Below are 12624 nucleotides of genomic sequence, written 5' to 3'. Positions count from 1 at the left end.
CTGTCCGCACTAAGAATCCAGAGTTAAAAAAGAAAGAGAAAATATTATAAATCTGTCTCGCACAGGCAACGAAAAAGCTTATACTTTTAAGGTTAATCATGATGTACCTTTTGCTGCACATCCAATGAAAGAACACCACCTTGGAGCTCTGCAGTGCTAAATGGCCGGTTTTACGTCCCAAAGCTCTCGAGGACGTGAACCTCCCCTGCGCGGCTGCTCCGGCCATTCCTGCGGAGAGCGGCGCGCTGCCAGCGGGCAGGGTGACCGGCAGAGGAACCCGGCAGAGACCCCCGAGCTGGGGGAGCCACAGCAGATCACCGGAGAGGAAGAAAGTGCCCCAAAACGCTGCTGCAGACAGGAGGCTGCCGGGAGGCTCTGATTCCCAGACCGCTGACCGAAGCGTGACCGCAGCCGGCCACGAGCCGGGCTCAGGGCTGGGGAGCATCCCGCGCCGTCGGCGTACGGAGGGGGGAAACCCGCCTGTGCGCCACGAGCCCCCAGCAGACAGCCCAGCTCCAGGGTGCGGAGTGAGAGCAGGGCAGAGGGAGCAGGAACATCACAAGAATCGGAGCAAAAAAAAGAGAACAGGGGAAGCTGGGGATAAAAAATGGGATATCTAGGACTCAGGACCTGGCCAGCAGGTTTTCTGGGCCCAGCTTTGGCAGGGTCGTCTCACGTTTCTTTCTTGGCAGGGAGCTTACTTCTGCTTCCGAAGGAAAGGAGGAGGAACTAGGTGAAGTCGGAGGCTTTTAAAAAACCCAGGCAAAGCATGTCATTGAAATGCCTTATAGCAGTATTAATAAATAACAGCAACAGCTAAGCTAACAGACATGCTTTAGAAAGGAAATACCTAATGGCTGGATGCCTTCTCTGGGGAAAAGCATTTGAAATGATCTGTGATAAACTTCCTGTAACAGGAATCTGGAGGAAAGAATACAAATATTCCTGCAAGTTATGACTATGATATCGCCGAGCTGAGTTATTTCTACAAATCTCCAGGTCACGTCCTGCTGCCATAATGTTCCTGTTCCTCTCAACACAGAAAACAGAGCAACTGCTCCAAGCCGTGTGTTGGCAGTGATTGAAAACTGCTGCAGGACGTTATTTGCCGGGTGTCCTACAGGTCTGACACTGCCCCAGAAGGCTAATACATGAATTCTCTGGAAACCACCTTCTTGCCCAAGAAACCCTGCTGCCTGCACTCTAAAGTAGAAGCCAAGGAAGGCAAGGAGAGAGTAGCTAATACTGTGCTCTTCAAGGATAGTTTGTCTCTCCAACACGGAGGATCCAGACCCTCTCGCTGCCTGTGCTGCAGTCATGTGTCACCCAAACAGCAGCAGCCCTGTGACACTGTCAAAACTCGCTCTGTGCATATAAAAATGCAAATGGTCATAGAAACTGTTTGGAAACGGTCTTGATCTGCTCTAATTTTTACTAGAAAATACATGCCAGCCACCTTGTGCGGAATATGAGAGATTAATAATTCCCCTCCACTGAGGCATGAATCAGAGAGATTCAGACCAAGCAGCACCTGTTCGCTTTAAAGAAAACCTTTATTTATAGGGCAGTGAAAACAGCCATCTTTTTTTCAAACTCCCAGACACCGTAGCGATACAGACACACACATTATTCTTCACTGATGACTTAAAGGCCAACTTCCCAGCAGAGCAGCTCCCTTTTGGCAGACACCGTTTCACGTTTGCCGTGCCGCCCCGAGGAGCGCCCGTGCCGGCAGAGCGGCGTGGTACCCAGGGAGCGGAACCGTCGGTGCAGGGGTGGTGTGTGCAGCTCCCAGAGCAAAGCCCGGGTCTGTCCTTCACGTGAAAATCTGTTCTCGGGTCCTCTGCTAAGCCTGCGCTGTAGCCATTTGCTCCATTCATAACAAAATCAGCCCTGTTTCTAACACACAGCTTCTGCTGCAGCGCGGAAAAAATTCCCTAGCCCGTATACCCAGGCAGGCGCGGTGTCTCACAGGGGGTGGAATTTAAAATTACTGCTGTGACTTCCTTCTGAGTGCTTTGAATTCACTGCAAAACTAACCAACAAGTCTAACACTTCAGTCCCAATAGACAGCCGTAACTCAGCTAAATTTGTGGGTTATACCAGATTTTATTTACTGTTTCATCCTGGGAGATAAGTAAGAGATGACAGCCATCTATTCATTAAAGTGGGGGAAAGCCGCCCACAGCTAACGCTGGTTCTCTCACCATACACTTCCACATCTTTAATTGAATTTGGATTTTGTAGTACCAGCTCTGTTATTTTAAGAACAGCTTATATTCCTATTCACCTGGGTACCGGCGAGTTCAAAGAGCTGGTCTGTTCACCTCTAAGTCCCCAGTTTGAACAAAGGACATGCTGTAGCAATCAAATGTCATTACCAGCTAATGAGCATCCAGTGGCCTATGTAAGAGCAGTCATCGGCCTCTTCCCACTCCTTATTGGACATCGGAACCACCGTTATAAGCCAAACTGCTGCAGTGGCACTAATGAATGCTCCTGAAGCTACTGTTTGCAGATGTCAAGGATGGAAGGCTAATTTAAATCAATCAGTCTCAAGAGCCTTTGTAAGGCACTTAGTGCTATGGTACCTGGGAATCTGGATACCCTTTAGTGGGGCTCCCTGGGTGCCCAGTTTCCAGAGTGATGAGCAAAGTGCAAGGCCCAAATTCGAGAATTCAGCTGAATAGTTATGTATTTCTAAGTCTTTGTTTTATTCCTTTGATATTAGCTGGTTTATTTGTCTGCTTAAAAACTTTCTTGAGCAAGGATGTTTTTCTGACTCAGTAACTACACAGACTAAACTCCTAATCCAAGGTGCAAATACTCTTCATTTTGGTGTACTCTTTAGACTTAGTGTGACTTGAGCAAAAGGCCAGGCTGGACTTCAAAGAAAAAAATGCAACCCAGGGGCTTTTTCTCCAGGTGGGTGAATCTTTGGTGCATCAGTTCCCAGCAGGGCCGAGCCAGACACCAGCCAGTGCCTCTCCAGACTTTCACCAGCAGCACTGGTGTCCGGTGCAAGGCGGAGGAGCACTTTCCCACTGCCCGGACTGTGGGCTTGCTTGGGGAGCCTGGCAGAGAGCCTGCCAGGGAGGCTCCATTTGCTCCCGCTGTGCGATACCCAAGTGAGCCATCTCATCCCAAAGTCATGCTCACGCCCAGGCAGCTGACAAAATGTGTTACAGCACCTTTTGGCCTGCCTGGGAGAGCCTTTACCTGCAAATCCAAAGGAGCAAATTGTAGCTGAAAACCAGAGCCCTGTTCCCAAAAATCTCCTGTGCCCAGATCTTTACAGTTTATCACCATCGTGCAGCACCCTGTGCCTCACTAGAGTGACTTTTCAAGGGAGTAGTTACTGCGCAGTCTCTCTCCTCCTGCTGCCAGACTGCACGGTCTCCCCCTTTAGGGGACCTCTAATCAAGAAGCCAGAAATCTTGCATTTCCTTTTTCCTCCTCTTTGCCTTTTGTGCTATTAAGCATTGTGGCATATTTATTCCACCACTCCTACAGCATCCTTTCATCTCATTATTTTAAACTCCGCGATCACCAAGAGAACCCTCTCTTCTGTGCTGGTGCCTCATTACCTGAGGCTACACAGCGCGCTGCTCTGCCCTGCTTGGGCTGTCCGCCTTCCCGAGACCGCTCTGCCTTCCTCCTTTCCTGCATCCCCAGCAAGATGGGTTCCTTCCCCTGGAGTATTTACCAGCAGTGCACAGTGACAGAAAACAGCCTCAAAGTGAAATAACTGGTGGGTCTTCTGCGTCAGACACAGTGGAGAAAAACTCTCCTAGGTGAATTAGCACAGCCCAGCTTGCTATTTAAAAACTGAAAGTATTGAGGTGTTTGCTATCCCCCCAAACTGTGTGCAGCAAATAATCTGTATTATGACAGCCAGAGATGGGTGACCTGCAGTAATGCTGCACACCGCAGCACTGCTCTCAGACATCGTGCAGCTCTGGCCGTACCACTGACTGCGTTCTATAGCCCGAGGCCTTGGGCGATGGAGAGGTGTGTGCCTAGCCAAGACCACTCTGGGGCCATGGCCACACAGCCCAAGTCTTTGGAAGCCCACTCCCTCCGGCTGTTTTCCAGGTCACAATGCTTTCATGAACATCCCAAGCCCAAGGAGGTAATACCAAATGTGCCGGTTGCTCCCTTACTACTTCACAATTCTGATTTTTATTCTAGGCATTCGACCCCACACTGAGGGGTGCTGGTTGTTGGCTGGGGCACAGCAACAAAAACCAAAGTCTGACCAGGTCCCTGGGCTAAAATATTAAATAGTACAGATACAGCAAGGTGGCCTTTTGTCACCAATGGCCAGTGTTTGCTTTCCTCTCCTTATTTACACTGCTGCAGAGGCTAAACAATTTGGTATGTGTAGGGGGAAGTTCAGAGCAACACTGGGGATTGCCTCTGAGGCATGGGTACCCCACGGCTCTCCTGAGCAGTGTTTGCAGCTGAACAGCATTTTCCTCATTATCTTCCCTCCCAGAATAACGGAGCAGTTGCATCCATATTTGCGTATGTATGCACAATGTCTTGCTGCAGATTTAAAGCACAAGGACTGATGCTGCTGAATACTCAGGTAACGCTCGACATGGCGAGTGTCTTGTAGTACAAACCTGAGAAATGAAGCTGTAATGTCAGAGGAAGATTCCCTGCGGGGCAGCACAGCAAGGGGGGGGCAGCAGGAGGCGAGAGCAAAAGGGGCTAATGGAGGCAGCCACAAAGAAAAGCTGGTGCTGGAGCAAAGACAAAGCAGTGGTGCTGGAGCAAAGACAAAGCAGTGAACTGAGCCTTCCATCTGCTTTAAGAGCTCTTGCTTGTGGTAAGGACCTGCATTGGTTTTAGGCTTTACTATGAGTAATAAATACTAGCACATTATCCCTGCTTTTACTGTTAATGAGCAACAGTAGTAATGTGTGAAGCCCCATCACATCTGAGTTGCCTCTGCATCAGCCCAAACTGAGAAAATCCCAGCCTGAAAAAACAAGCTTGAGTCTCTCAGGGGCACAGAAGCCCGTAGTATTGGCTGGTGGAATGTCAGGATCCCCCATGCAGTCACTGCGAACAGCAACATCTGCAGTCACAGCAACTTCAATTCTCATGGCTTTAAGACAACCAGCGCTTCTCGTTTCACATCTATTCCCTTTGGCAACATCGCCATAGTGCAGTTTTTATCCTCGCGTTCAGCCCTCAGCTCCTCTCCAATGTTTGCCTCTCTCCCCCCTCGCCCATGGAGTCCTAGTGCTTTCAACCCGTTATCTGCCTTACCCAGAGATTTCCACCAGCCTGTCTTCTAAGTACGCAAAGGAAAAAAGAAGTCTAGACGGCATCACATTAAACCTGTAGCCAAAATGAGGGAAAGGAGATCGCACAGCATAACCGGTGGAGAAACGCAATACATTGGATTATGAGGCTTAATGCTTGCTACAAACAGACTGTGCAGTGTCGGGTTTTATTTGCTATTGTGTCTCCACGAGAGACTCCAGCATCATAGCTATTCTGGCAGAGCTCCTCCATGCAAATGCTTGGAAATTAGGGATGATAGCCAATACAAGAAAGAAGCGCTCAGGAGCTGGAAGGAGGAAGGTGGCCAGAAACACCCAGGCAGGGCGAGCGGCGGTGAGGCACAGTGCCCTCTGCTGATGCTGGGCCCGCAGGCTGAGCTGCCAGCCCTGCACCGACTTCTGGCACCCTACCGACGGCAGACGAGGGAAGGAAAAGCTGGATTTCATTTAGGGTTGCTAATTTAGTGAAACTGCTGATCTGTACCAAAGGAGCACTTCATTTACCAGGACAAGAGAGACCCAACTTTGCTGGAGATCGAATTACTTTTAATACTGTTCCGTGCACGACTGCGTCGTGAAGGCGTTACAGAAATCTTTTCATAGCATCAACCTCCGTTTAGTTGCATCAATAAAAACAGCCAGAGATGGAGAGACTAAGTTTGAAGAGGCGGCGACAAAACCCGAAGTGGCGATGCGGCACGGGCAGGCAGGTTTCCCTGCCGAGGCGAGCGTGTCCCCCCCGGGGCAGAGGCAGGTGCCGGGCGCAGGGCAGAGCGACCACATCCATCCGTGCACAAAAGTCCACGCAAGGCTCCTTCACTGCTCAGGTTCTGCATAAATCTGCCGCCTTCCAGCCCGTGGGGATGCCGATGTGCTGGTGCACGCGGTCGGGGGAACGTGCCCGCTCTGAGGAAGCAGCCCAGCACTAAGTAGGTCTGTTTATTTTGGCGGTACTCCTGCCCTATGATGAATGAGGGCCTATTTTATTCTGGTTTGTGGTTTGATCTTAATTTCCTGTATGAAGTTCTCAAGAGGATGCCAAGATCAAATAATTAGACTATTCTGCGATAAAGAGGTAACATTGTTATTCAAATGTATTCAGAATTAATTTACCACCAAACAATTTACACTGCCACCCTTATATCCTGCTGAAATTACTAGAATACGTTATCTGACACACAAAGCATCTCGTGACCTGAAATAACTTCATCAGCCATTAAAGGCTTGAGCAATGGGTGCGTGGCCACAGAAGTACACACGGAAACGCAGGAGAAGCCACAAAGGCAGCAACAGAGTGATTTAAAAACAGGAAAAACGAAACAAAAAAAATAGCGCTTTACTTGCAACAGCGAACAGGCAGAAAGCAGAATCCTGACGCAGCCCATCGGCGTGCTTGGCCCCAGGAGGGTCGGGGGCCAGATCCTCACCTCGGGCGCTCGCCTGAGACCCGTGGGTGCCGGTGCCGGTTCACAGCCGCAGCACGCGGGGTCCGTCCGAGCCCCCTCCCGCTGCTCGGCCAGGTGCCCCTTGGCCGGGAGAAACCCAGCTCTGCTTTCCGCGTGCTTATCCTCCAAAGCGGGGAGCAAACGGCGGGGGGGTGGGCAGTCAGGCTGCCCGCAGGGAAGATTCCCCCAATTAACGTCTTCTGAGCCTGCGGGCTGGTCTGGGGGGCTGTGAAGCTGCTTCTCTGAAGCCATTTGCTTCGGGAAGGGGGAAGCATATTGATCTTAGCTCAATTTCTGCCTGCTCCTACCCCGCCACGTTTCATCGCCTCGCCGGCCACGGAAAGAGATTCCTCACTGCTTCGCACCCGGCGATGCCAGGCCCTGGGCAGCCCAGGACGGGGGGGCTCGGACAGCCGGGGGGGGTCGGGCAAACGCGCCATCGGTTTGGAGGAAAAGGGTGAAAAGGCGAGTCTCGGCCAGCGCGCGCCCCGTGTTCTGGGGGAGAACCCCCCACCCAGGGGTCAGCGGGTGCAGGTGGGGCCCCGGTGCCATCCAGCGCCGGAGCCCCGGCTGGCGAGCCGGGCTGGACCGTCCTCCCACCCCTCCGCGAAGGACACGGGCCAAACCCGTCATCGAGCACGGGCTGAAGGGAAAAACGCTCGAGCTGCCTTTCTGCAGATTCCCTCTCCTGCATCCACATACCCCACAGCCCTGCAGCTCCCAGCCCTGTGGGCACTGCCTTTTTCAGCCTGGAAAAGCCTGCTTTCGCCTTTATTTTTAAAAATAAAACTTCGTTTGCAGAGTGTGGGAAGGTGATTTCAAAATAAAATTCCAGACAGGCATAATAAGCCTCAGAAAAGCCAATCGCATAGAGGAGGATAATTATCCACAGAATTTGTTTTCTATGTATTTATATAAAATAATCAATGACTTTTTTTCCCACACAGACTCCAATCCAATTCGATTGTCTTTTCTGTGTTACTTGCAAATCATACCAACAATCAATGCCCTGACCCCTTCTCTATGCAAACACGGCTTAGAAAGAGACTACAAGAAGTAAAAGCCGATAAATTCCTCCATGCAGGACTGTTTGTTTAAAAGCTTAGCTGGAGCCTGATCCTGTTCATGGCGACTTCAGTGACACAAGAGCGGGACCGTCAAACATGCTTGAGGTCCAATCATTGCCACAAATATCAGCAGGAATAGAACCTTAGTAAAAAAACCCAGAACCAAAGCAAGAACCCAGAGGTGAAGGTGCTTCCTTTTAAAAGGTAGAAAGCAAAATGAACTCCCTCCCAGGCACAGCACGCTTCCCCTGCAGAGGAGGGGCAAGGCGAGCCTGCAGCCGGGGTTTTGGGGGGGACCCCAGCGCAGGGTAGGCTGGGGACCCTGCCTGTCACCACCCGCCCGCAGAGGGGGTGGCGGGGGGGTGGCAGACGCCTCTTGTGCCGCTCTCCTCGCGGGAGCAGGGGTGGCCAAGGGAAGCGATGGCAGCAGGGCCGCGCGGTTTTGGTGTCACCTCCTCAGCAGCACTTGAATACAAACAAAACCACTGATCAACAAATGCAAGTGCTAAAATTGGATTGACGGCTCCTGTGGTCTATTTTTTACAATTACTTATTAATCTCAAACCGTTGGCATCCATCCGATCTGCACGTATATCTTGCTAACACATCATCCATCAAAATAATAACTCTGAGTAATTTCTGATGATGCTTCAACAAAGCACAGCAATTGAAACCAGTCTGCTATGAAACACCAGTCCTTCAGGCTCCACGTGTGACACTGTTTCCAGTCATCCCACATTGCTTTGTTAGGGCCGGTACCACCAGGCTCTACAAAATGGCATCAAGCTCTCGTCTGTCACTTTGAAGGGGTGCTACTACTGCTTTTTAATCTAAGAGAAAGGTTAGATAAATAGGCTATCTACGATAGCTTAATCATCTTGCACTTACTGCTTTTACTATATGAGGGGCATGATATTGCAAATACTCAGCTGCTCAGTGCAGCACTTAATAACAGGTATAATCTCACTGATCTCATCCGCAGTCAGGGCTGGCAGTATCACAGACTACCTCTCAGTCACAGTGGTGTAAACATGGAGTAACTCCACTCACGCTGTTACAGTTATCTGTCTTTATAGCAGAATAACTCAGAGCTGAATCAAGCACCTTGAGCATGCAGCAGGTCTAGATGGTGTTTTCTGATACAGCATTTTCAAATATTTAACAGATTGCATAATAATTGAACAGCTGTCGAATAGGCTTCAGATACAAATTCCTACTTAATGAAAAAAATCCAGCAACGAGGCACAGATTTTCTTTGTACGAGTGTATGTATAGATTATGTTTAGATGTGTAGATTAAATATTTATATTTTACTCATGAGAGAAAGAGCGCTTTTGGCTTTTCCTTCCCTTTCTTAAATCTCGCTCCCTGTATTTATTTTAATAGTCAGCTTCATAGGAAAACAAGAGAGCCTTGAAAAGTTAGCAGTTTTCTCTCTGGTCTGATTTTCATTCTAAAACAATGCTTACTGAAGTGTTCTCCACTTCTTGGCATAACCTAATAATTAAAAGAATTACTTGAAAGCCAGGGCAGCTTTGCACAAATTAATGCAGGGGGAAGAGGCTGCAATTTTCCAGTGGGCTGAAAAAGAGGTAAAAATTATGCCAGTTTTAGCTGAGAGCGAAGGTAAGCAGAGATCTCCCCGCAGCCCCATTTAAAGCCTTTTTCTGATCATTAAGTTTCTTATTTTACTGATCAAGAAAAAGGTTAGGGTGTTTCTCAGCAATTAAAGCAAGGCCGTTCCTGCGGAAGGCTCGGCGGTGCTGGCAGAGGTGGTGCACAGCAGAGCTCCCACGGCGGGCAGCCCTGCCTGCCTGCTCGCCGCCTTGCTGCGTCTGCACCAGCCCCGCCGAGCGTCCCCCCTCGCCCTGCTCCTGGGGCGTTCTCCGAGCTGGGCCGGGGAGCTCTGGGCAAAGGGCAGCAGCGCTCCGGCAAAACCCAAGGGATTTCGATGAAAGGCCGGCGGCAGTTGCCGGGTTGAAAGCTCCTCCATCCTTTTGTGCAATTGCTTTTGAGCCCTGTCCAGAAAATCCATTTTCAGGACAACCGAGGCGCCTGGACTTGAGACTAAACATCTCCACAGAGCCACAGGGACGCTCCTGGGCCTGAACGTCTCCCACGACCCACGCTGGCGTTCCCGCACCCGCCCTCCCTAGCGACTTCAGCCCGTTCCCCCGCGAGCATCTTCTTGCGCAGCAGCAGCCCCTCGCACGCCTCCTCCGGAGTGTCAGCCTGGCGGCACGCCGGCTCTGGCCACCAAGGATCAGGCCCGCTGCTGCCAAGGCGAAAGCGGGACGAGCTGCGAGCCCGGCACCCCAGCTGCGAGGGAACCCCCCCGGGGCACACGGCTTACGGTCCCGACGGGGATCCGCGCCCTGGGACCCGTTGGGAAGAGAAACGTCGCCGCCGCGCTGCGGTGCTCTCGGTGGGGACAGGCTGGGGATAGACGGGGGGGCTCTGCCACGGCACAGCGGGACGCCTCCTCCCTGCTCGCGCGGGGGGACCGGCGAAGCCCGGCGTGCCCCGTCAGCGGCACCGGGAGCTTTCCTGGGAGTGGGTTTCTGACGCACAAAACATTTCCAGCTGTTCCAGGCTGCGGCTGAGCATACCAAGCAGCTTGGCTCTAGCAAAAGTTCAGCAGCCGCCAGGGCCCAGGCCCCAGAGGCAGGTCCATTAACCTTTTCCACCAACATTTCTGGCACTACAACACGCGCAGGACCACGTCTGCCTGGAGTGCCTTCCTCACAGACGTCCAGGGGAGAGCAGATGTTCACCCTGCAGGAATCAAGCCCTTGTCCGTGAGACAATCTGGGCCATGCAGTTGCTCGAAACCGTGCTGGAGGTGACAGTGTTTCACTTCAGAAAGCGGCTGTCCCTCAGGACTGGCATTTTTCTCTTACTGGCTTTCACGTTGCTGCTGTGCAGTTGCACTGGGATAAATAAGACCTATTTTTTCCACTTTAAAATATTCACAGATCTGTTCAGTTTTCACTAGTTTCTCTGGCTTAGAATTTGGTCCCTGAAAAGACAGGTAAACCCGTCCTTATAATTTTTACTGGGCAGAGAGCAAATCCCTGGGAACGTGCACTGATGGCGAAGTACATGGGATGTAACAGACAATCCGTGCCGTTCTTTACATGACGCGCTTATAACAAGTATCTCGTTTAATTAGAAAAAGAAAGATCGTAGGCTCTTTCCCAAGCTGTTATCTGTGCAATTACTTTATGTAACATTATTAAAAATTAATTTTCCCCAGAACCTCAGAAACTGAATGCAACGCGCCTGGCCCTCAGCACCAGCCGCGGGGTAGCCAGCCCGCTGGCACCCTCCGGGCAGCGGGGCTCGGTGCCGCGGGCCCCCCCCCGGCCCCGGGGCTGCCTGTCCCTTGCGCCGGGCGCCTCTGGCCCTGGGTCAAAGCCCCTCTGCACAGCACCCCTACTGCGGCAGGCTCGGCACCCTCCTCGCACTGGCACAGCACCTCTCCTCGCACCGGGCACCGCAGCCCTCCTCGGAGCAGACTCGGCACCCCCCATCTCCGGGGGCTCAGCACCTCCGCGCTCCGGGGACAGAGCGCCCCTCCGGGGGCTCAGCACCCCCCGTCTCCTCTTTGCGCCGTGCCCGGCACCCCCACCGCCCCGCGCCCAGGGCGGCTGCTCGCACCGGCCGCGCTGCCCGTCCCCCCCCGGCCCGGCCCGGCTCGGCTCGGCTCAGCACCCCTCCGTGCCGGGACGCGGCCCCTCGCCCGCCGGCCCCGTCCCGCCCGGCCCCGGCCGGCGCATCCCCCCGGCCCCGCGCCCCGAACTTCGCCCCGCGTTTGCCGGCCCGTCCCGGCGGGGAGAGGCGGCCCTTACCGATCCGGATGACATGCGGCATCCCGTGCGAGCACTGGCCCCAGAAGCCGCCGACCAGGAGCGCTGCCCAGTATTCCCAGAGCACGCCGCGGAGAGCCGGCCAGAGATGGGGCATCGTTGGGGAGGGCGCGGGGGGGGGGGGGGCCGGCGCGGCCCTACGGCCCCAGGGGCAGCGGGGGAGCGGGCGGCTGCTGCCCGGGGCTCAGGCGGAGGAGCGGCCGGTCGGCGCCGAGGCCGGACCGCTCATGGCACATCTTAGTGCGGCCGCGCCGGCCCGTCCCGCGGCAGCCGCTCCGCGCCGAGCCCAGCCCTGCCGTGCCGTGCCGTGCCGTTCCGAGCCGGTGTCGGTGTCGGTGTCGGTGCCGGTGCCGGTCGGGCGGCACCTGCGGAGCCGGGGCTGCCGGTGCGCCCGCAGGAGCGGCTCTGTCCCCTCCTACCGCTGATGCGCGCGGCTCGCGCAAAGCCCCGGCGTGGAGCGTGCACACACTCACACGCGCACACCGACACACGCTGACACACGCACACCCCCCCCCCCCACACACACACCCCCCCGACACGCACCGGCACCGGCACCCGCCCGCTCCCCCCGGGCCGAGGGCAGCCCCGGCGGCGGGCGCGGGGCGGGAGGCGGCCGGCGACCCTCGGGCGGGGACCGCGGAGGGGCGGCGGGAGGCGGCACCGGGGGGGCCGGCAGCCCCCCCTGGGGGCAGCCCCCGCCGGCCCCTCTGCCCCCGCCGACCTCCCGTCCCGCGGATGCCGGGGTGCCCGGCGGCCTCCGAGCTCCCGGCGGTCCCGCCGTCCCCTAGGGTGGCCCCGGGGGTCCCGCCGTCCCCTAGGGTGGCCCCGGGGGTCCCGCCGCCGGGCGCCGGGCGAGGCGGGGCAGCATCCCTCGGGCCGGGGCCCGGCCGCCCCCGGGGGCGGCGGGCGCGTAGCGGGGGGCCGGGGCCGCTGGCGTGGCGGGACC

The 12624-nt window shown here is 54.5% G+C and overlaps 1 protein-coding gene across 1 annotated transcript in view; it reads right to left on the bottom strand.

The window, feature by feature from the left end:
* Window positions 1-11775, bottom strand: part of GRIK3 (glutamate ionotropic receptor kainate type subunit 3) — a 120793-nt gene extending 109018 nt beyond the window's left edge. Inside the window, exon 1 of the mRNA XM_075048696.1 lies at window positions 11661-11775. Coding sequence (XP_074904797.1) covers window positions 11661-11775 — 115 coding nt within the window. The remainder of the gene's footprint in view (window positions 1-11660) is intronic.
* Between the last annotated feature and the right edge of the window lie 849 nt (window positions 11776-12624).

Source organism: Buteo buteo, chromosome 16 (assembly GCF_964188355.1).
Source record: "Buteo buteo chromosome 16, bButBut1.hap1.1, whole genome shotgun sequence".
Lineage (NCBI taxonomy): Eukaryota > Metazoa > Chordata > Aves > Accipitriformes > Accipitridae > Buteo > Buteo buteo.
The sequence above is the reverse complement of the archived record's forward strand: the minus strand, read 5'-3'. Positions and strand labels throughout refer to the sequence as shown.